This window comes from Ostrinia furnacalis, unplaced genomic scaffold (genome assembly GCF_004193835.3).
Source record: "Ostrinia furnacalis isolate ACB-3 unplaced genomic scaffold, ASM419383v2 OfSCF1733, whole genome shotgun sequence".
NCBI classification, from domain to species: Eukaryota; Metazoa; Arthropoda; class Insecta; order Lepidoptera; family Crambidae; genus Ostrinia; species Ostrinia furnacalis.
In genome coordinates, this window is record NW_021131972.1 from 45,220 (window position 1) to 68,946 (window position 23,727).

Here is a 23,727-nt window from a genome sequence, read left to right on the forward strand (position 1 = left end):
CATATTTTCTACTTTGCCGAACATTTGCACGAGAACGGTTTGTTCAAAACATATGAATTTGGTCTTATTTAATGCAGGATTAAATGCTCTTCAACTGTCAGGAAGACCACTTTTCGATAGGGTAAGTCCTTTACGCGGTATAACCGAAAAACCGAAAAAGCGCCCCTTTCGGGGGCCCCCACCACTTAAGCACAACTCCGTCGAAGTCGAAAACCTAGGAGAGTCTTTATGGGCAACTAATATGAAGCCATTAAAGCACTAAAATCTTTAGTCGGAATTATTTCCGATTTAATTCATTTTTGTGTTTAATTCTACTGGCCTATTAAGCCTTTGCATAATTCTATACATAAAACAATTGAAACTGCCTACATCCGAAACTTTTCAATCGATTACGGTTTCGGATATTTTTTTATTTCTGATATCCGAAAGTTTCGGTTACGGTAATACGAATATCCATAACATCCCTGTATTTGTATTGTAAGGGTATTATTTAAACTCGTAATTTGTATTGTTATTTAAAATTATTTATGGGAGACATTAGTTTTAGGCTTTACTCTCTATAAATATTATCAATGAGTGCTATGACTATTAATTTGAATTTTTGGATAGATAGGTACAGTTTATTCTGTAACCTATTGCTGATATCGTTAGAGCTCGTGACGTGAAGCACTTTTCGAATCAGTACCTAACCAGTTTTACGATATCTTGTGTAGTTTTTAATATTATGTGGCTTTACCAAATGTATGGAAGCTGTAAACATCGATTTTCGGATAGATCCAGTTCATTCTGTAACCTATTAAATTTATTGATACCGTTTGATAGATCTCATGAAGCACTTTCAGGATCAGTAACTAGTTTTTTGATATCTTGTATAGTTTATAAATAATCGAGTGAGATCACTTATCGTTTCCACTCTGTAACTATACTGAATTATTTTGAATTTGAATTCTCGGATAAAAGTTTGGTCGAATCGGGCCTAGGTAATTTGGCATTTAGAAATAAGAAAATTGATAATTCTATTTTATACAAATTATACTTCTTCCCTTCTTTATACATGTCCGTCTGAGACTTCTCCAGCCACTTTAAATAGGTGTACTTTATGTAGGCTTTTGGTTTAGAGGTTCACTTTCTTTACTGATCAGATTTACATCGGGACCAGACTAGGTAACACATATACAAGGCTCAAAGAGATGCCACACGCACGGGCGTCGACATTGCGTTGCGGTGCGCAGTGGTACTACAGCGGCGGCTCATACATCAACGCCCGTGTGGCGTCTCTCTCAGCCGATCGAAGATCGTTTCCAAACGTCCATGTCACCTGTTATCTGCTCCGATGCGGCTACGGGACGGCACACAGCGCGTGGCGCGCGCGCACGTGGCGCTCCAGGTCGCGGCGCCGCACCAGCCGCTTGCCGCACACGCCGCACGCGTGCGCGCCCGCGCCCGCCGCCGCGCCCGCGCCCGCGTGCAGGCGGACGTGCTTGTTCAGGTTGCTGGGGTCGCCGAACGCGCGCAGGCAGTAGCGACAGCGCAGCGGCTTGTAGCCGGTGTGCGTGCGGATGTGTATCTTGAGGCCGTACTTGCGCGAGTACAGCTTGCCGCAGTACACGCACACGTGGCCGCCGCGCGCGCGCCCCCAGGCGGCCGCCAGCGCCTCGAGGCGCGCGGCGTCGGGCTCGCGGGCGGCGTCCTCGCGGGCGGCGTCGGGCTCGCGAGCGGCGTCCTCGCGCGCGGGCTGCAGGCGCCGCGCCAGCAGCGGCAGCGCGCGGCGCCACACCGCGGCCGCGTCGTGCGCGCCGCACGCCAGAAACAGGTGCAATTTCAGCGGGTTGGGGCGTTCGAATAGAGCGCCGCACTCGTGGCACGCGTAGCTCCGTCCGCCTAGAAGAATGTAAAATTCACTAAATGTCCGTCATCCACATTATTAGTGCCCGTCGCTGTGGGCACTCAGACACTCACACCCGTATTCACAAACGAAGCTTGCTTAAGTGAAGCAGCAAATGGAACGCACAGCGTTGAATAAAGCTCTGATTAGTTCGTGTGTGTCACCCTGTGCGTCCACCACCTCGTAGTAATGTTTGTGAATACGGGCGTCAGTCACTACGCCAAAAAGCAAAGGAGCTTGTCATGTTTTTGTTGTTTTAGTTCAACTAACGCAGTGTTTTTTACCCGACTACGGCAAAGCAAAAGGAGGGTTATGATTTTGACAGGCTATGTATGTATGTAGGTATGTATGTATGTTCATCTGTTCCCTCGTAACTTCTAAACTACTTATCAGAACAGAATTCGAAAAATGACATATCATTAGAAGCGTCTTAATTGTCCGCTGGTTATAGGCTATATGGGGTTTCACAAAATCTAATGTGGCGCCCTCTAGCGGACAAAACATACAGAGTAAAAAAATAAAGTTAAGATAAATATGCCGTGTTTGGTATCATTTGAAAGCGCTTTACTTGTACATTTTGAATATATATATATTACTAGCATTTGCTTGTGACTTTACCTGTATTCATGGGCTGATTGCATATAATTCACATCTTTTCGTTCATAGCTTCTTTACTACTTATTAGTTTATCAATTTAACTTTTGTTAATATTATGCGCCACAAATACACTTTAACACCAAAATAGTACAAATAATAAATAAAAAGTAAAAAAAACTAAAACCCAACTACGACAAAAAACGACGCTGTAAAAGTATAAAACAAGATTTTCAGAATACTGAACTGAACAAAGTTGCTAATGTAGTTGCATAGTAATTTTCATGTTTGGAAAGGCGTAGTCACACGTTACATATACCTACCTACCGTAGCACTTTGATAACGTGTGACTGCGGTTTTCCAAACATGAAAATTACTATGCAACTACATTAGCAACTTTGTTTAGTTCAGTATTCTGAAAATCTTGTTTTATACTTTTACAGCGTCGTTTTTTGTCGTAGTTGGGTTTTAGTTTTTTTTACTTTTTTAACCTTATTCATGACAGGAGTCGACCATTTTCGCGTGTCCTCAATACCTAAGTGGGAAAAACATCCCATTTCGAAACTTGTCAGTATGAAGCCAGCTTTGAAATGGGATTTATTTCCCACTTCGTAGCCAGCTACGAAAGACTACGAAATGGTCCAAAATCTACCTTTATAACTTTTTTTTTTTAACAGAGCTAGTTTTTCGACCTCTCGCGACCCCCTGGGGACCCCTATAAAGGCTCCGCGACCCATTGGGGGTTCGCGACCCACAGCACAGGTTGACAACACTGAACAAACGGATCTACTCGCTCGCTTACTGGGAGCGCAGGAATCCTCGAGTGCATGTCACCGGGCGAAGCTGTGTCAGTTTCAAGGGCGCTTGCGAACCGTTTGCAAATTTTTAGCATTGGTTTATCATTTCCAACCGTATGACATAAAATTGGGTTTTGTTTAAATTATTTTCTTCTTTTCTCTTCGCCGCGCTTCCCTAGTATTACGCTGGTCTGGTCTTAAGTGTGCTTTATAGTCAGTGACTATCAGACCTATAGACTAAGAGCTGGTGAACGCCAGATCTACGTCATTTTATAAAAGCTGAAAGTTTGTCAGTGTATGCTCCCAATATAGGATAGAATGTTGGTGAATCATGAAATTCGGGTCATCGTGGCTTTGGCAGCTATCCTAAAAAAACTGTCTGGCAAGGAGTTGGAACTGTCAAAACTGTCTGGCTGATGTGGAAACAACTTGTAATCATTGCCCAAATATTATACATAAAAATGAGATTTTATGGTATAGTAAGTAGAATTACAGTCTATTGAATATACAGAAAAAGCCACCGTAAAAGTTAGGCTTACTTTAAACCATATAAAAGCTGATTTTTATATAAAATATTAGGGCAATAATTAGAAGTAGTTTCCTCATCAGCCAGACAGTTTTGACAGTTCCAACTCCTTGCCAGACAGTTTTTTTAGGATAGCTGCCAAAGCCACGATGACCCGAACTTCATGATTCACCAACATTCTATCCTATATTGGGAGCATACGCTGACAAACTTTCAGTTTTTATAAAATGACGTAGGTCTGGCGTTCACTAGCTCTTAGTCTACTAGGTAGGCGTAAACCCAGCGAGCGCTGGCAAGACACGACGTACGAAAGAAGAAAAAGGTCCTAAAATGCTGTTTCCGACAGGGTCCATAATTGTATCTTAAAATAATACCATATCACCTCTGTAACATTATGGATGCAATAAATAATTGAGTCCTATTTGACGCTACTGTGGGTCAGGCCTCCCTTTAACGACGATAGACGATATCCTCATTATTACCGTGGTCATCCGACAGGTCAACAGAGTGACGGGTTTCAAACACGGTCTAACTTCGAAGCGGAAGGTACCGAAATCGAACCAACCAGGTATCATTCGTGAACGCTCACCTTTAATGTTAGCCAGAGTGAGGAAGGGCATGTCGAGAGCGGCGAGCACGCCCTCGTCGAACCAGAGCGGCGGCGCGCGGCCGGGCGGCGCGTCGGCCAGCAGCCGCAGCCGCAGCCGGCCCGCGCCCGCCAGCGCCAGCTCCGCGCCGCGCCGCCGCCGCGCCCGCCGCGCAGCCCAGCCGCGCCGCGCGCCACTCGCCGCCGCCGCCGCCCGGCCGCCGCAGCGCCGCCTCCAGCTCGCCCACCGTGAACTCGCACGACTCGAAGCCCCGCGGCAGCGCGCGCGGCGCCGCGGGCGACGTCGTCAGGGACGCCGAAGCGAACGACCGGATTTCGGCGATCATCGCGATGCTGTGTGGCGAGAGGGCGGCGCGGGCGCACGTGGGTCGTGACTGCGAGCGCCGGGAGGGTCGCGCGCGCTTTATACGGCGGAGGGCGGAGGGCCGATGCATCTGCGCCGCCCTCCGAGAGTGGCGCCCCGCGATTCGCACTCGAAATCGTAGGCCCTCCCCGTTTCTCTATAGCACTACACCACATACGACTGCAATTTTATTAATCTGCAATTTAATTAGAAGTTACATAAGTAACCGAAAAAGTACTTAATCGAGTGAGAACATTTTACATTGTTATTATGGAGTAGCTACGAAATACGACTTTTTAATTCTTAAATAAATAATTTATTTCATAACAATGGGTGCATTAATATTACTGAACGTAGCGCCCTTTTAAGCTAGTGAGCCTGTATCAGGGAGCAACGCTCTTCCATTAATTTAGTCATTATAGTAGAGGATGTACAGTTATACAATAATATTTTAAATACTAACTGGTTTTTTAAAGTTGAAAGTTACACTATCAGAAATGAAAACAGACATTCTTTAGAATCTAAGTTCTTAGTAGTTAAGATACAATAAAACAACGTCATACGATTAGACTTTTATTTTAATTTTATTACTAATATACCAACAACGTAACGTAACTTTTCGAAACAAAATCGTAGATCTACACAATTTACAAAATTAACAATATTTTCGATTAGTATCACTACATAATAATTATAATGACTATTAATAAAGTCTATAATGCAAGTAGATAACATGCTATGAGCACCGAGTAAAGAAATCGAATTTTATTCTTTACTCGCGTAACGCCTGTGCCCGTGCGGTCGCTCGTAGTTCGCAGTTCGTAGCTCGTAGCGCTCTCATTTATTTGAGCAAGTATTATTAAACAACTGTATTTATTTGTATAAAATGCTAGGTAGGTTGCATACATTCTTATAAATTTCAAAATAGTATTAGGTAAGTAACCTATTCGTTACATACCACATTATCATAGCCATTTTAGCGTCGAGTTGCAGTAATAGATAATGTCATTAATGATAACAATTTTTTGAAGTATTTAGGAACTGAATTAAATTTTTTAATGAAAAGCTCTTAAATTTCTTTAACAGCACAAAAATACTTAAGTACCTACATCTTGAAATTAAATGGAATAAAGAAAACTAGTATTTTATTTAGTTCCGAAAAATAGCGTATAGACTAAATATAGTGTAATAATTGTAATAAATTATATCACTACATAAAAATAATATTTTTTTTCTTTTCAACATATTTACCGATCTCTAGGTAGGTACTTAGTTATTTTCCTAAAGACGAACCAAAACTTTGAGTGTTCATAGGTAACGCAGATAGTGTACAGCTGTGCTGTCCTGTCACTCGGTTGCACCTCGCAGGCCGCCGTGGTGCTATACGGGTGCTTCTGTAACAACACAATAATGTTATCCATTAAACATTCTAAAACTAACTTACCTACAAATAATAATAATTAGAATTTAATTTACTTATTTAAATTGTGTTGAATGGGTTTTAGATCGAGCGATTTGACAAATCCCTGGCATAATCCGAAAGTAAAGCGGCACAAGTGTGGTCGGGGTTTGGTTGCGGGCCTGCAGTGAGGGAGGGCGCGAGGGGCACGCGGTCAACTAAATACACGTGTAGGTGTAAATGTTACGTAACTGTGATTAATTGACGATTATTAATAATTGTCTATCATTATTAATAATTACCCAAAGTTGACGTAAAAGTATGAAATTTATCGCAATAATTACTTACTTGGTGATTATAAATTAACCTTATTATCGATAAATGTGTCAAAGGAAAACGCGGGCGGCGGCAGAATGACATGATGCTGTCATTCTGCGGAAGCCATTGTTTGAGAGAGCTGTTGCAATAGACGCCTTAAAACATCAATCAATGTAGTTTGTGCTTTATTTTTAATTATATTCAGAATATAATATATTTGTATATTATACAAATATACAACGTGTTCCCGACGATATCCTTCATAATATTATCCTATAAGTACCTACAGGTAGTCCCAAAAAGTAGTGTCAAGCCAAAGCCTAGAGGTAGAGCATCAGTAGGGCTACCCGAATCACCCCCATATTGTATGTTCAACGATTTTTCGTAGTTTAGAAGTTGTCATTAGTTTTGTAACTTTTTTAAACTTCATGACCATGAAGTTTCCTTCCACCTTTTGGCCTGATAATCACTTTCCATCTGGTGAGATGAAGGGTACTGATGCTCTACCTCTGGGCTTTGGTTTGTATAACTCCAGGGTATTTAATATACTAAGACACGTGTCTTAACGCGACGTTTATTAATGAGTTAGGTACATTGTATACAATGTACTCACGGCTTGACGTTTCGGCTGCGATGCTGCAGCCGTGGTCACAAGCAGACTGCTAATTGAAATGGAACGCGAAAGTTTAAAATCCAGGGTATTTTAGCTTTATTTTTTAGCCATAAGGGCCACAGTATTGATGCTAAATTACGTTAATTAGCGACTACGTTCGATCGCAGTATCACATCGTGCATTTTAGCGATTCTACCGCGCATCTATCCGATGCTGTATCGGCAACACTTGGTTAGCGGAGAGGTGACGCAGATGCCAAATCCAAAACAAGGCATCCGAATGTTTAATAATTAGGTATGTAAAGTGTAACGATCCTACGCTGTGTCAAGCTTCCGGAAAGCGACTTAATCTAATTATAGTATCAGGTGTTACTTTGCGGAAATCCATAATTAGATATAAAAAAGATAAAATTACTTAGCTTAAGATTTCCGGTCAGTGACGCCGGCACAAGTAGGTACCAAACCACACCACCGGCTCCCACCGATTACTCGTATATTATAGTACAAGCAAAGCACCGCAAAGCATACTTAATGTGCATTTCCCCTACAAAACTAATTTCTTTACCACCTTGTAAATGATTGGGCAACGCGTATTTTTTTATTCTTTAGCATATCTAGCTCAGATCATAGAAGGGAATAGATGTGAAACGGGGGCGTGGCGCGTGTCTCCGCGATATGCCCAGAAACGAACATCGGCCGCGTAGCTAGGTCAGTTGCGATTCAGTCGTACTAAGGAAATGTTCTCCGATATTTTGGATAATGCGTCGTTACGTGCAATAAAACAAGTGAAACGAAGAACTACAGGAACAATGGAGTCATTTACTACATGTAAGTATTGCAAATCCATTGGTATTTAGCTTATAAATAAAAAAAACTAAACATTTTTACGAACGAATTCAGTGCCGTAACAGTTACTGCGATATCGAAATCAGTGGTGATAAAAATTCTAACACACTTGTACATTGACGATTTAGTTAGCAACCACTTTATGTCATGCTCNAATTAACCTTATTATCGATAAATGTGTCAAAGGAAAACGCGGGCGGCGGCAGAATGACATGATGCTGTCATTCTGCGGAAGCCATTGTTTGAGAGAGCTGTTGCAATAGACGCCTTAAAACATCAATCAATGTAGTTTGTGCTTTATTTTTAATTATATTCAGAATATATACAAATATACAACGTGTTCCCGACGATATCCTTCAAAATATTATCCTATAAGTACAGGTAGTCCCAAAAAGTAGTGTCAAGCCAAAGCCCAGAGGTAGAGCATCAGTAGGGCTACCCGAATCACTCCCATATTGTATGTTCAACGATTTTTCGTAGTTTAGAAGTTGTCATTAGTTTTGTAACTTTTTTAAACTTCATGACCATGAAGTTTCCTTCCACCATTTGGCCTGATAATCACTTTCCATCTGGTGAGATGAAGGGTACTGATGCTCTACCTCTGGGCTTTGGTTTGTATAACTCCAGGGTATTTAATATACTAAGACACGTGTCTTAACGCGACGTTTATTAATGAGTTAGGTACATTGTATACAATGTACTCACGGCTTGACGTTTCGGCTGCGATGCTGCAGCCGTGGTCACAAGCAGACTGCTAATTGAAATGGAACGCGAAAGTTTAAAATCCAGGGTATTTTAGCTTTATTTTTTAGCCTTAAGGGCCACAGTATTGATGCTAAATTACGTTAATTAGCGACTACGTTCGATCGCAGTATCACATCGTGCATTTTAGCGATTCTACCGCGCATCTATCCGATGCTGTATCGGCAACACTTGGTTAGCGGAGAGGTGACGCAGATGCCAAATCCAAAACAAGGCATCCGAATGTTTAATAATTATGTAAAGTGTAACGATCCTACGCTGTGTCAAGCTTCCGGAAAGCGACTTAATCTAATTATAGTATCAGGTGTTACTTTGCGGAAATCCATAATTAGATATAAAAAAGATAAAATTACTTAGCTTAAGATTTCCGGTCAGTGACGCCGGCACAAGTAGGTACCAAACCACACCACCGCGCCGGCGCCCACCGATTACTCGTATATTATAGTACAAGCAAAGCGCCGCAAAGCATACTTAATGTGCATTTCCCCTAAACTAATTTCTTTACCACCTTGTAAATGATTAGGCAACGCGTATTTTTTTATTCTTTAGCATATCTAGGCACCCGGCAGCGTCTTCTGTCACGATCAGAGTAAAATAACTCGCAAAAGCAGTTGTGTGCAGTAGGATTATACATAGAAACCATTTCGAGTTACTTTTGACCCCTTCACAATTCAAAACATGAAAATTCGGCACGTTTATTTGGAAATTATGAATAAGTAATCATATTCTGGTAATACCAGAATCTTGATACCTTGGTACCAAAGATTCTGTGTAGGTCAATCGTCTTTAACTATTGTGAATCGAAATATAATCGTATCTAATATTTTGTCCACTTTGCAATGTAATCCTGCTCGCATTGTGTTTTCATTAAGTGCTCCAAATTGTAACATTTAAGCTCTTTACATTACAAAAAAAAATGACTAAAGCGGCGCGTGCGCCGGCTGCAGCTGCACAAACACCGGCCGCGAGCGCGTCGGGGCGGCGAGCCAATGTTCGGACTCTGGCGATAGTTTAGAAAAATATGCGAGCCGAATATTCGCGAAATTGCTTTATCTAATTTAGACCTTATGACACAGAGCCCTAAGCTTCAAGCAATTTAGACGCGTGATATACACTTGTTGAAGGAAGCCGCGGGATGAGATTTGTATTATTGTTTCCGCAGCGCTAATGTGTTCTGAGTAGTGCAAAAATATTTGCTTAGCGTCGCGGACGCGCCGCGCACCGGGTGCAACTATTGTGTGCCTTTAATTAAGATTCTGCCGGGTGTTGGTGCTCATTTATATTTAATACAAAGTTTTAGTATTTTACATATTTCAAATCCAGATTAGATCAGACACGAACTAATTATTCCTAGGTGACGACACCCCCTACAGTTCCGAAACGATGTTAAAATCTAGATTCAAACTCGGGCACAAATTGAATCCATTGAACTTTACTCCATCGCAAAAACAAACGTGTGAGCTCTTTGAATATCATACAATACTACATATAATTAGGTACTAAACTCAGTCATATTGTTTAATAATGTCTCTATCTCTAAATTAAAACTAATTTCTAAATCAAAATAAGAAGTTTGTGTTGCATGCGCGGAGGGTGGCGACTGGCGGCCGCTATCGCGATCTGCGGCGCACGTGCGCCCGCCACATCACAGACGCATTGTGCCACTCTCGCCGTAATTGGAAATGCTTGCTGGAAGTAAATCTGTTTATTGTTATTTATACACTGTTTCGACCCACTGCGGCAATCGTATGATTACGAGTGGCGATAAACGAATTATGTTTACGATACCTTTCACTGATAGGAAGTCAGAATAAATGTTACCTACTTCGTTATTGTAGAATCGGATGTGATTCGATGCTATGATGTGCTGAACCTAAGCAATCAATGAAGTTAAGATAATTAGAACGGCATTAAAAATTATCATAGAGTCATTAAAGAGTACCACCTACTGTGAAGAAAAGTAAAGGAATTGTCAATAAAAGCGATACCAGAAGCACGCACGCGCCGCACGCGCCTGCTGGACCTCCGCGACTTCTGTCGCTACATTTTGTTACGTCCGCACCCACTTCGGTCTATGGACGTCTTTTGTCAGAATTCAGTTTGTTACAGAAAAAAACGAGAAATTTTACGACTGAGAAACGAGAAAATTTAAAGTCTTATCTATACATAAATGTATAATATTTATTTGGTACTTATAAACGGCAAAATAATAATTAAAAAAGAATGGCATTAAACGATCGGATATAGGTAAATCCCAGTTTAGGAGATCAAAAATACTGATTATGGCGCACTGATATACTAAATGGGCATATTTCCGTTTCCGTTAGGCAAGTTTGAGATTTTATGACCCCCAACAACGATTCCATCCGACCAATCCTCGAGTGCTTTTCTCATAATGAGCTCTATGTAGATGTTAAACATCAGTGGTGATAAGATGGAGCCCTGTCGGACCCCGTCACTTGAATGAAAGTTATTCGACAACACGCCATCTGTTCTCACCGAAGACGTTCCTTCTTCATAAAGTTTCCTAATAAGGTGAACAAGGTGTTTAGATGTTCCCATAGCCAACAGAGTTTCTCAAAGTACTGGCGACTTTACTGAGTCGAATCAGTCGAATGCCTTTGAGAAATCAACAAAGCAGTACGTATTTTTACTTTTTAGTTATTCATAATTTACCAGTTAGTAAATTTTTCGCAAATATAAATTTAACACCGCTCGGTTTTGTATTAAAATATCTCATTAACTGTCATCCATAATTATGTTATTTATTCGCCCGGTTAATAATTCCCCATAAAAAAAGAAGGTAACCCTTAAGCTTAGTACCACGAGGGCTTTACAAATAACAAATATTCTATTTTTTAAAAAGGTACTTCAAAATGTTATTTTAAGCACCTACTCTAAAGTATGATTGTCGCCAAACGTCGAGACACATTAGTGTACAATAGTCCGTACAGCGGCTTAATTTCGCGGACTCGCACGTGCGCTGTCGACATGGACTCGCCGTTTAAATTATTACTGCATCAATATAAAACTCTTAACTAACGCATACAACCGCGCCCCGCATCAAAACCATATTATAATGTCATCACACCGTATCAATCTTAATTGTTCGCGACCGCGACTCGCGCGCATTATGCGATCCCCCGGATTAGCGCGAGGCAGGTGCGGCCGCCATACCCGCCCCTATGACCCGGCCGGAGAGTTGCATATCGTCCGGCTCACGAGTCAGGTGCCGGGCACATCCCTATGTATGAATTTATACTTTGTGGAATAGGTACAAGGTTGATTTTAGGGTTTGTATTGTTTAATAGGAATAGCATTGTGGCGTAATGGCAGCATTCTTCGCGGCGTAGCGGATGGTCGGTGCGCGGTGGTGTCGCGGCACGTGGCGAGGTGGCGCGAATCGATTCGCAACGAAAACATTCGGCGGAGGGCGAGAGGGCGACATGTGCTGCGGACGCGCGCGCAGCAGCTGATGCGACGAAGATGGACATACAGTGTATTACTATTCTTCCTGGACACAATGCACCTAGACCACAGACCACACAACCAGACCTACAGTTTGATGATTTGACAAAAATCACATTTTATTATAAACTAGCGGACCCGACAGACTTCGTTCTGTCAAAAATATTTGGAATGTCACCTACATTGCTTTGACAACAGTAAGTGCTTGTAATTTAATATTAATTTTATTGAATAGCAATAAGGTTTAAATTATCTTTACGTTTTAGGTTTGTATGGAAAAAAGAAAAAGGCTGTTTTTAGGGTTTTCCCGGAAGTTATTCGAACTTTTCTCGCCGTAAAAACCATCCTTGGAATTCAAGAAACATTGAAAAAAAGAATTGGTAAAATTTGTATAGGCGTTGTTGAGTTATGCGCTTACCAACACATTTTGCGATTAATTTTTATATTAAAGAAGAAGATTGTATTTAGGAAGTACGTCATTATAGCATGAAGTAAGTAATTGAACAAATCTAGTACGTTAAAGTGTCGTATAGTAATTTTACATTCTTAATAAATGTAATTCTACGTATCTAGGCATTGCAGACAAACCTCAGTGGTTTATGCCAATGCAATACATTGTATTATTGGTTAAGAACTTTTGTAAAACGATAAAATTATGTATTCGATTCGTAAACTTCGTAGCTTGAAATTGACGAGCTGGCCATCCCTAGTGTTGGTGAGTCAGTTGAGGCACAGAATAAGTAATAGTACAGGTACAGAAGGATTACTCCGCAAGACGATTTAAATAAATGCGAGTCTTGCTACGACGCGATACAGTGGAATTCAGCTCGCATAGCACTACGTACCTACAATTTTATTCACCTACAAGTTTTGTCTCTTTCTATCGCGTGCCTCTGAACTCTTCTTACGCTATTAGGGTTGCTGTCTAGTGAAAAAATAATTAATCTACTTATTTGTAATGAGGTACGTATATGTAGGTAAGTATGCATTCATTATGGAAAACCTTGGGAGAGGCCTTTGTCCAGCAGTGGACGTCATTTGGCTGAAACGAACAAAAAAAGATGAATCCGGTAGATTTCTTTTCGAATTTAAACATCCGAACGCCGCACAATATTTCTTTCTCTTTATGTCCATTTTTAAATAATACTTCGATCATAGAATTATAATCATACTACAACGCACCAGCGCGAGCGTCCTGACGGGCGCGCGCGTGCCACTCGACTGATATAATACCCGCCGGCGGGGCGCTTCGCTGTAGGTAATTATCGGATGTACCGCGCGGAGTGAGCCAGGCCTGGTTGAGGCTCGGAGGGCGTACCTTCGGGCTCCTGCTCGGGGTCGGGCTCGGAGGGCGGCGTGGCGCTCTGCTCGGGCTCGGCGCGCTCGCGCTCGCGCTCGCCGCAGCCGCGGAACAGCTCGGCGCGCGCCTCCACCACGTCGCGCACGATCTCTGCGCACGACAACAGCGGGTCACGGGACTATTCCCACCTCTCGTTCCCACCACTGCAACTCCTGTGTAGCCAGGATCTACAGCTTGACCGCCACAAAAACCCAACCAATGAAGGTCAAGTTTGTCCCGGGGGAAAGTTAAACTGTCATTGGACCCGCAACAACAGCGGCTCAGTTGAAAGTGTTGGAGCTCACTGATCGTTTCTAGTCCAGCCGTCCCCTTTTCAGGTGCGTGGGGTTAGGTCGGAAAATAACCCGAAAAAAAAGTTTCAGTTTTAATCGCAATTTTTTTTTACTACTTTGCAGTTTTAGCTTAGCGGTTTTTAACACAAGACAGTTACACTGTTTCCACAAAATATAAATTTGGGTTACTTAATACCGGAATATTACAAAATGATTAATGATTGAGCAAGTGTTTATTGAGGTACCTGTAATTACGTCCCTGCTCGTGATGATAGACTCGATCTCTTGTGACACCTCGCGCACTAGCCACGGCATGAACTCCTCATCCACCCCTGTAAGTGAAGTGATCGTTCCGGTAACTGCTATCGACGACAATATTGTGACTAACCTTCACATAGTTCGTGACACCCAAAGTAGCCAAGAAGTTCGCAACACGTCTTGGTCCCAACTTTGGGTGACACGAATTATTTGACGTTGCTGTACATAACGAGGCCCAGCATGCTGCGCCCCACTAGTTAATCGATGCATCCTTGAAAGCGCGCCTTTTGTCTATAATTTATGCTATCAAGTATGCAATGACTGGACAGTTGGTTGGTCAATTATTTTAAATAGTTACGCCAGATACTTAATCGGATGTTTCAGATTTTGATGTTAACTAATTTTCATTCGAGTAACCTATTGTGAATACATCGTACATTCCATCTATCAGTAGAATTTGGAATCTAGCGAAACTATTCCATGAAAGTCTACAGATTTTTTAAAAGCTTAGCTTTTAATTTCTCCTTTTATTTTAAATGCAATTCGTTTTCTACAAACGAAAAAGTTAATTGCTTTAACACGATCTAACTTCATGTGAAGCGTACAAGGCCTGACCTGGCGCGCGCCTCCACCACGTCGCGCACGATCTCTGCGCACGACAACAGCGGCTCAGTTGGAACTCCCTGATCGTTTCTAGTCCAGCCGTCCCCTTTTCAGGTGCGTGGAGTTAGGTCGGTAAATAACCCGGAACAAAGTTTCAGTTTAAATCGCAATTGATCTATTTTTACATTTGCTTTGCAGTTTTAGCTTAGCGGTTTTTGTTCATTTATTTGTTTTGTGGAAAACAAACAGCATATTATGTATTTATTAATAGATTAGGCGGTTAAGATAAAAAAATGCCTTACATAGTTTATCACAAGACAGTTACGCTGTTTCCACAAAATATTTGGGTCACTTAATACCGGAATATTACAAAATGATTAATGATTGAGCAAGTGTTTAATGAGGTATACCTGTAATTACGTCCCTGCTCGTGATGATAGACTCGATCTCTTGTGACACCTCGCGCACTAGCCACGGCATGAACTCCTCATCCACCCCTGTAAGTGAAGTGATCGTTCCTGTAACTTCTATCGATGACAATATTGACTAAACTTCAAATAGTTCGTGACACCCAAAGTAGCCAAGAAGTTCGCAACACGTCTTGGTCACAACTTTTCAACCGACTTCAAAAAAAGGAGGAGGTTCTCAATTCGACCCGTATGTTTTTTTTTCTATGTTTGTTACGCGATAACTCCGCCAATTATGAACCGATTTGAACAAATTTTTTTTCGGCGTATAGGTGTGTGTAAGGGTGGTCCCATTTAAATTTAATAATAAAAATAACAACCCCCAAGGGTGGAAAATTGGGGATGAACTTTTTTATACGCAATATCTCCGCCGATATGAATCAATTTGAACGATTATTTTTTTGTTGAATAGGTATTATTTGTGTTCACGCATTTGAAGTCGGTTTTTTTTTTTTTTAAAGTTATTGGTCACTTGGGTGTCACGAACTATTTGGCGTTGCTGTACATAACGAAACCCAGCATGCTGCGCCCCACTAGTTAATCGATGCATCCTTGAAGGCGCGCCCTTTGTCTATAATTTATGCTATCAAGTATGCAATGACTGGACAGTTGGTTGATCAATTATTTTAAATAGTTACGCCAGATACTTTATCGGAAGTTTCAGATTTTGATATTACCTAATTTTCATTCGAGTAACTTATTGTGAATACTCTAATAACTAACTCAAAATAAAAATAACTCTCTCATGTAAGCGAATTGGCTTTTGTTGTATAATTGTATTGCTACACATATGCGAAAACATGTAAATGGTGTATAGTTTCTTAAGCAGTGGTTAATCTATTATTGTTTCACTGTATGTTTTCAACAAAATAAAATAAATANTACAAGGCCTGACCTCTCTCGATGCGCTCGACGAGGTAGCCCTGGTCGCGCAGGCCGGCCAGCACGGCGGGCAGCAGCTCGGCCACGTAGCCCTGCACCAGCACGGCGGCGGCCGCGCGCTCGCGCGCCTCCGCGGCCGCCAGCTGCGCCACGCGCGCCTCGGCCACGCGCCGCTCCTTCTCCCGGTGCAGGCGCAGGTCGCTGGCGGCGAGGCGCGCGCGCTCGGCCCGCTCGGCGTCGCGCAGCTCGGCGTAGCGCCGCTGGTGCTCGCGCAGCGCCGCCAGCTCCTCCTCCTGCGCCACCTCGGCCAGCGCCTGCTCCGCCGTCTTGCCCACCAGCACCTCCAGGATCGGCTGCACCTCCAGGTCGAAGTCGAACAGCTGCAAGGGTGCACACGCGTTACAGACTGCATCCCGACTTGAACGTTACAAAAAAAGGGTCTGCGCAGACTAAAGAGCCAGTGCAATACAGATTTTATATACATAAAATATACGTTGGTAATGTTGGTATCACTTTAAATAATTTGTAATGAGGGCTATCGTTTTTATACTTAACAGTTGGCACCCCTGGCGATTGACAGGACCTTACTCTACAGTGGCGTCATCTTGATGAGTGCAAATGCGATAGTCCTCCTACCACTTTAGCACTCACCAGATGGTGCCACTGTCTTCGCTACTAGCAAGTGACAGGACCTTACTCGACAGTGGCGCAAACTGGTGAGCGCTAAAACGATAGCCCTCATTGAATTTAAATGATTGAATTAGACAAGTGAGATACTTGTCAGTGAGCAAGGAAGCAAATGAAGCAATAGTTACATCTCCAGGGTAGATCTGCGTGTGCGCGTCGGCGCCGGTCTTGGCGGGCACGTAGACGGGCGTGGCGGGCCGGTCGGCGAACAGCTCCGTCTGCACGCCCACCTCCATCTCCGCGCCCTTGTCGAACAGCTGCAAGCACACCGCGCCTNCCCCGCGCCTCAGCTGACTACCTGCTACTTGCAAACTGCAACTTACGACTACACCAATTATAAAGATATCCTAAGCGGAGACGAGGAGAGAGGTCTTTCAGCTAGGGTGTATCCACCGAAGCTGTGGGAAGATGCGTAGTGGCTAGACTGTAGTGGAAATAATAAGCTGACTGGCTAGAACTCTTTTCGTCTCCATCTCTCCTCTCCGTGCGCGTCGTCGTTAGCTTGCGAGAATAGCTCACGTCTCTGTTCTCAAAGCGGTACACGAATATGATACATCTCCGCTCATTTTAATAGACAGCTGAGTGGAGACCAGATGTGTGAATAATGAAATTCTATTGGTTGTTTAGAGCACATCTCCGCTCCGCTGCTTCGGTGGAGTGTTGAGTTCGTCCGGGTTTAAAGCACAAAGAGGCGAACGTTCCAGGGTTTTTTGGTGAAGTGCCGTAGTCGGTGATGGGTGATGAAGTGAGCCAGCTGACCTCCTCGAGGTAGTACTCGGTCTGGATGGGGTGGTGGCGGCGGCCGGGCGCGGGCGGCGGCGTGCCGGGCCGCAGCCGCGCCGCCGCCGCGCGCCGCGCCAGCGCCCGCCGCCGGGTGCGCGCCGCGCGCGCCGCCGCGCTCTCGCCGCCGTCGCCCTGCAACACCCACGCGCCGCTTAGTTACCGCACTGGAACTATAAGGCGGTTATTACACTGCGCCGCGCTCCGCCGATTTTCATATAAAAAATCACGCGCGCGGACGCGTCGTCAGTATGAAGTGCCGCGCGTGTTTTCTATACAAACTGAGGTACTTGCATACAATGATTAAATCTGTCGCCCCGCGCTCCGCGGCGGAGCTCGGCGCAGTGTGATAACCGCATTAGGCAGGCATCTCCAAAATTTTCTTAAGACTTGTTTATTTTCGAGCCGAATAAAAGGCCCATTTGCATAGTATTTCGACAGGTACCAAAATGCAATCATTAAATTATTTAACAAAAATTACGAAACCCGTGTAACGTCTTTTTTCTTTTATTTTGTTTCGAATTTTCCAATGATTTTATAGTAAACCTGCTACGAATACATTGTTAAAAAACTTGAAATTAAACGGTCCAGCCGTTCTCTAGTTATAGTGTTCGAACAAACCCGATTTTGTTTTCGACATATTTATAAGATAATATTTCATAATGCTTCATTTGACGTAATAGACAGAATTCTAACTCGTTTAATTTAATAGACACTTCTGTTTCCTTGTCTCACCCAGAATACGCTACGAATGCTACGTCTCGGCTCGTAGCAGTTTAAGTCGTAGCAGCGATACGCTACGTCTTATTCAAATTAATAATGTATAAAATAATTTAAATTAACTCGTATGTAAGTCGTCCAAACAAAATGAGTTAACATTTTAATTAAAAGATGAAGAATATGGTAATCCTTTGAAATCCAGCGTTTATATATGGTCATTATGCGCTCAATCCATATTTCTGATATCGACCTTAATTCCCAAATTCTACTCGCTAATTCGCTTCTTCATGTAGAGCATACGTTGTATGGCGCACAGCTATTGTAGAGCTTATGTATCTGTGAATAAGGTGTTAAACACACCCGTGCGGCTCGATAGACGAACGGTGGTCGCGTGTCCACCCGGCCGAGGGGCGATAATAGGCGCCTTTCGTTTGCGCAGCGCCGACACCGCCGTATCAAGAAATGTGAACATTTATAGTGATCGTAATGCTTAGCAGTATAGGGCTACTTAGTGTTTGCATAAATGTTTATAGGTTCCACGACAGTTATTGTGTGTACCAAATACCAATTGTAAGAAAATTGAAGCATTGTATAAATATAACGTTAAAGAAGAGTTCAATTAGTTTTCCTAGCGCGTTTCGTTTTCCGCATGAAATGTATTTACATATATTTAGAACAAAAAACTTTACTAATTGGAGACAAATACTTACTAATTCAGACGGGGATTCAGTAATAAATTATGGACGTAAATAGTTTCTAATTTCAGTCCAAAGTAACGCTAATGTAAAATGCACAAATTGCATGCGGCCGACTCATTGTTTACGATAGTTTTAACTTCTACTTTAGCACTTTATTAATACGGTTCAGAACATTTCAGCAAACGCTAAAATGGGAATGTGGATCAATTTGTTGTGAGGTCTTTTATTACTAATACAATTTAAATAATTAACTAGTCGTAAACAATTCTTTTTAAAGTAATATACTTAAAAATAAAACTCTGCACAAAACTTTAAACATTGATTCGCTAGAAACCTTGGTCCATGCTATTTTTATTACGTCTATACAAATCACTGGGGCATGGTGTTACCGCATACAAAGTCAATTGAAAACATTCGACACAAATATGACAAAGCGTCTGGCGTTGTACCTTGTGACAATGGGATCACTGTGGGGGGTACATATTGATTACAATTCATGACGAAGGAATGTTGATTAGGGTGCAATCACTTACCACCACCATGTTTCAAAAGTCTTATAAACTCTAAAGTCACCCATTGAATGTCAAAAACTTAATTGATTTCTTTTTCTTAACTGTACCTACTAAACTAATAATCCAATCTTATAAACTTATCACAATGATTGATGAACATATTAAAATTTAGCAGAGGGATTTTGAGGATGGAGGATGTAGCTCTCAAAAGTTCTAGTAGACTCCAGTACTTAGTAGAGGTTTATGAAATATTACAATCTATATGTTCGTAATATTAGATGATAACAATAAAATCTACTGCTTTAATAAAAGTTTTGATAGGGTTCAGAATTAGAATTTCATTAGACGATTGAAAGTAGCTGCGTACAAACAAGGAGGAGGGGCGCTGTGGAACGGTCTAATGCTCGTAATGTCGCTGGAACTGGTGGCGGGAATTTAAGATTTAGTAACGAGCTTGTTTTGATTTCACCGTAAAATAATAAATATAAGGAAAAATTCCATTATTAAATTCCGTAATAATGGATTTTTTCGTTGTATTTTCCTAAAATATAAGTTTAGTCATTGCAGTAATGACTGATTATTTATTTTAGGTGTTTCGTAGCAACTGTCAGCACTTACGGTAGGCTAGCAGAAAATACGGTAAAAAAAATTATTGAGATCAGATAAATATTTTCTATTTTCAATGAACAAGAACTAAGTCGTTACAGTCAACTTAGAACATTTAAAAATATTGCTAACGGCATTCCTTATCGTAACTTAACATATTTTATGAACTTGACACCCAACCACTGAGTCATAGAATGTGAGTGGATGTGAGTTGCAGCCGGTAGATGGTCGCAAAGCACCGTAATGTATGCGGGTGCGGCGACCGCGCGACACTCGCCGCCGCGATGTCATAAACATTTTATATTACGCCTGAAAAACTACTACAGGTAGTACACCCCCTGTGTTGCACTCTAACAGTTTATAAAATAGAACGTAGCTCATTACTTGAGATTTATTTATACTCGTATACCACATATTTGCTTATCATGTGTGTAAGGGCATAATTAAATAAAATTCATTTATGGATTTGCTGATAATTTACAGACTATACTAATTAATAAAAAAAAACTATATTTATCAATTATTGTCATTTTGGAATACGACATTTAGAATGAAAATTATGTAGGAGTCTAACTAATACCAAATATTTTATGTACACTTTTGTAAAGAGGGAAGATTTGAAACTACTGTACCGATTTGAAAAAATATTGCACCAGATAAAAAATTCTACATTACATCTGATCAACATGGGCTGTAGAATATGATTGAATAAAAAAGAGTTTGCGTCGTTACTCACGGCGGCATGCGGGTGCGCGCCGAAGGTGCTCCCGCGCACCACGCGCTTGTCGTGCATCACGTTGGAGTACTGCGTCGTCGCCACGCTGCCGCTGCAACAAACTCTACGTCAGCTCCATATCTCAGTAGCGCTACCGGCACTGTCCATTACAACGATATCTCATCTCTCATTCTTTAATTCTTTGCCGTGATTGCCGTGACCAACAATTTTAACTGCAAGGAATTTATTGAATCACATCAGAGATAAGATAAGGGAAGACAGCGAAGGGAAATTGGTGGTAGCGACCTCGACCGAGGAGATCGACCGCTGGGAAGTGGGGCGCCGCGGGCAGCGGTCGGCTGACCCCAATACATCAATACTCAAAAGGTGGACATTATTAAATTGACAGTTAAGAGAGTCATCGTCGTCGTGCGTTAAGGTTCATTTCGACAAATAGATAGGAACGTATTCATTTTAAAAGTACGGGGAAAATAATCATAACGGTAGTCAATAAACCAGGCCGATAAGCTCGACGTCAACACAGCGATAATGTCGATGATATTGCATACGGGTGTTTTTGTATCCATTTGAAATCGATCGCCGTAGACTGAAAACATGAATGCAGCTTTATTACGACTGTGCGACGAATGAGCTGGTGAGACATACTCATACGTGTCGGCCTGTTCCAGCAGGTGGCGCATGCCGACCACGCCGGCCACGAGCGCGCGCACGCCGCCGAACACGTCCCCGGCGCGCCGCCGGCCGCCGTCGCCACCGCCCCCGCCGCCGGGAGCACCTTCCTGCTTGTCGGGGACTGACCGCTTCGCCCGCATCGGAACAGCTTTGGGTTTGCTGGCGTACGAGTACACGATCTTCTCCCGCTCCTGGGGCGGGTACAGCGTCTGAAGCCCCAGGAGGCTGGCCACCTCGGGCGGGGGCAGCAGGAACTGCCCCGTCTTAACGGTAGTGATGAAGCGAGGCTTCTCGCCGTCGTTCGACCCCGATATTTTGCGCGTGCGACTCTTTCGTCCGGGTGAAGGGGATTTGTCCATTTTTGGCGATATTTTCTTGTCGCTATCGGGCGGGATGACGTCGATACGCGGGTTAGATCGACTGACCATTTTCCCGGGGGAAACCTCCTGCTCCTTCGTGCTGATGTTGGGGTTGGAGGCCGCGAGAAGACCGTTCTTGGTCGGGCGAAATTTAGTGGGTCTACGCAGATTCGCCTGCAGGATCTCCTTCTCCTTGAGCCGGCGCAGCTTGAAGTCGAGCGCTCGCGAGAACTTGGGGTCGAGGATGGAGTGCGGCCCGTGCGGCGCTCCCATGGCGGGCGCGGGCTCGGCGCGCGGCAGCGGCTGCACCACGTTCACGTTGCGCGGCAGCACTCGCTCGGCGAGGGTCACGTCGCGCTCGGCGCTTCGCTTCGGCTCCTCATGGTTGATGACGGTGAACGCGCTGGAGTCCTCCGTCGAGATGTCCGCAGCTGGCATCGTGTCACATCACATGGTGCTCCGGTATTGTTTTGATTTGAAACTGTCAATTTATCGGATCTGGGTGTCGCGCGAGTCGCGGCACGTGCCGGCGCGGTGTGCCCGGAGTGAGCGCGGCGGGCGGGCGGCGAGCACTGGGCGGGCGGCCGGTGGTCAGCGCTGTTACCTCTCGCCCCGGCGTCGCCGCTGCCGCATATATAATCGCGCAAGCGCCCACGTGGTCGTAACTGGGGTAAACATTACAAAACTGGGGAAGGGATTTTGTGATATTAGTAATTAAAAAAATAGTTAAAGTTCAACGCCGAAATTATGTAAAGCGCAACTGGAATGGACATTATGATTTTTAATTTATGAAAAATGTAAACTATTTAAAAAAATATAGTTATCAATCACGTCTCGTGTAATGACGCGTTGCGGAAGAGGCGCGGGAACCGACACGTGCGCGTCTGAGCGTGACGCCTGCTATCACCGCTGTGTCACTTCACTGACATACTGACCGTTAACTGTCACGGTTCCATTAATACATGCTTTGATGATTCATGTAAGAAATTCAGAGACATCATTTTCAAAGCTTTCTGATTTTGATTTTTTTCTAAGTCCTTTATAAGTCCCATTGCTGAATACGTTTCTTAATACCAAGATGAGCATCAAGAATGTAAAGGTGTTTGTATGGGTAACCCTCTTGACCCCACCTGCAAAGTAGCCGTGTGATTGGGGCGCCGTCCAGGACGTGCGTCACCCCCAAATAGGTACTATAATAATGTGGGGCTGGTGCGTAATAACCGGTTCACCACTAGCTATGGCTATGACTAAAATAATGTCAGTTTTTAGCTGTGTAATGACACTCAAAATTCGTCAAAAACATAAAAAAATGCTAAAATTTTATTGATCCAGGCGTTGTTGAGTTATGCGCTTACCAAAACACTTTGCGATTCATTTTTATATTATAGATTATAATATTATTCAAGAATCACGTTTACGCGGCCAGTCGCTGCAGCTATATCATACCACTGTTGCACACTGTGATAATTTGTGCAATGTACATTTAATTTTAACCTGTTTTGAGACAAATAAATACTATAAAATTATCACTTCACGGGATTTATTGCAACAATATCTATTTTAACGGTAAATAAAATATTTACCCACCGACTAAAATACCGAAATACTATTTATTTAGGTATATTCCCAGAGTTTTTAAAACTTTTAACAGCAACTAAGTATTCTAAAAATGTTGATCTTTTTCATTTGGCGAGACCACAGGCGAGACCAAACTACTTCAAAAACCAAAGTAATAAAGAATTCTTTGACGACATATGTATAATATGTCGTCAAAGAATTCTTTTATCTTAGCACTCTCCCGAAAGGAAATGAAAGTAGGCACATATTGTTTACTTGTGGTAATTAGGTATCTAGTTATGGTTTAGCAGGTATACAGGGCGGAAACGATAAGTGGATGGAGAAGATGGAGATGTTTGTGTCCCTTCATTTCTTTGGTAAAGAAAGAAACCCTATCGTAA

The 23,727-nt window shown here is 42.8% G+C and overlaps 2 protein-coding genes across 2 annotated transcripts; both read right to left on the minus strand.

Moving 5' to 3' along the window:
* Positions 1 to 1,339: 1,339 nt before the first annotated feature.
* On the minus strand, positions 1,340 to 4,843 carry Prdm13 (PR/SET domain 13). The gene is made up of 3 exons (XM_028305569.1): positions 4,637 to 4,843; positions 4,392 to 4,530; positions 1,340 to 1,881 (listed from the first exon to the last, which is right to left on the minus strand). Exons 1-3 carry the CDS (start codon positions 4,841 to 4,843, stop codon positions 1,340 to 1,342), a joined length of 888 nt encoding a protein of 295 aa, XP_028161370.1.
* Positions 4,844 to 5,996: 1,153 nt separating this feature from the next.
* On the minus strand, positions 5,997 to 22,320 carry Rsph3 (Radial spoke head protein 3). The gene is made up of 8 exons (XM_028305560.1): positions 21,384 to 22,320; positions 20,739 to 20,829; positions 17,446 to 17,601; positions 16,815 to 16,943; positions 16,013 to 16,379; positions 15,061 to 15,147; positions 13,476 to 13,607; positions 5,997 to 6,146 (listed from the first exon to the last, which is right to left on the minus strand). Exons 1-8 carry the CDS (start codon positions 22,205 to 22,207, stop codon positions 6,133 to 6,135), a joined length of 1,800 nt encoding a protein of 599 aa, XP_028161361.1. The 5' UTR covers positions 22,208 to 22,320; the 3' UTR covers positions 5,997 to 6,132.
* Between the last annotated feature and the right edge of the window lie 1,407 nt (positions 22,321 to 23,727).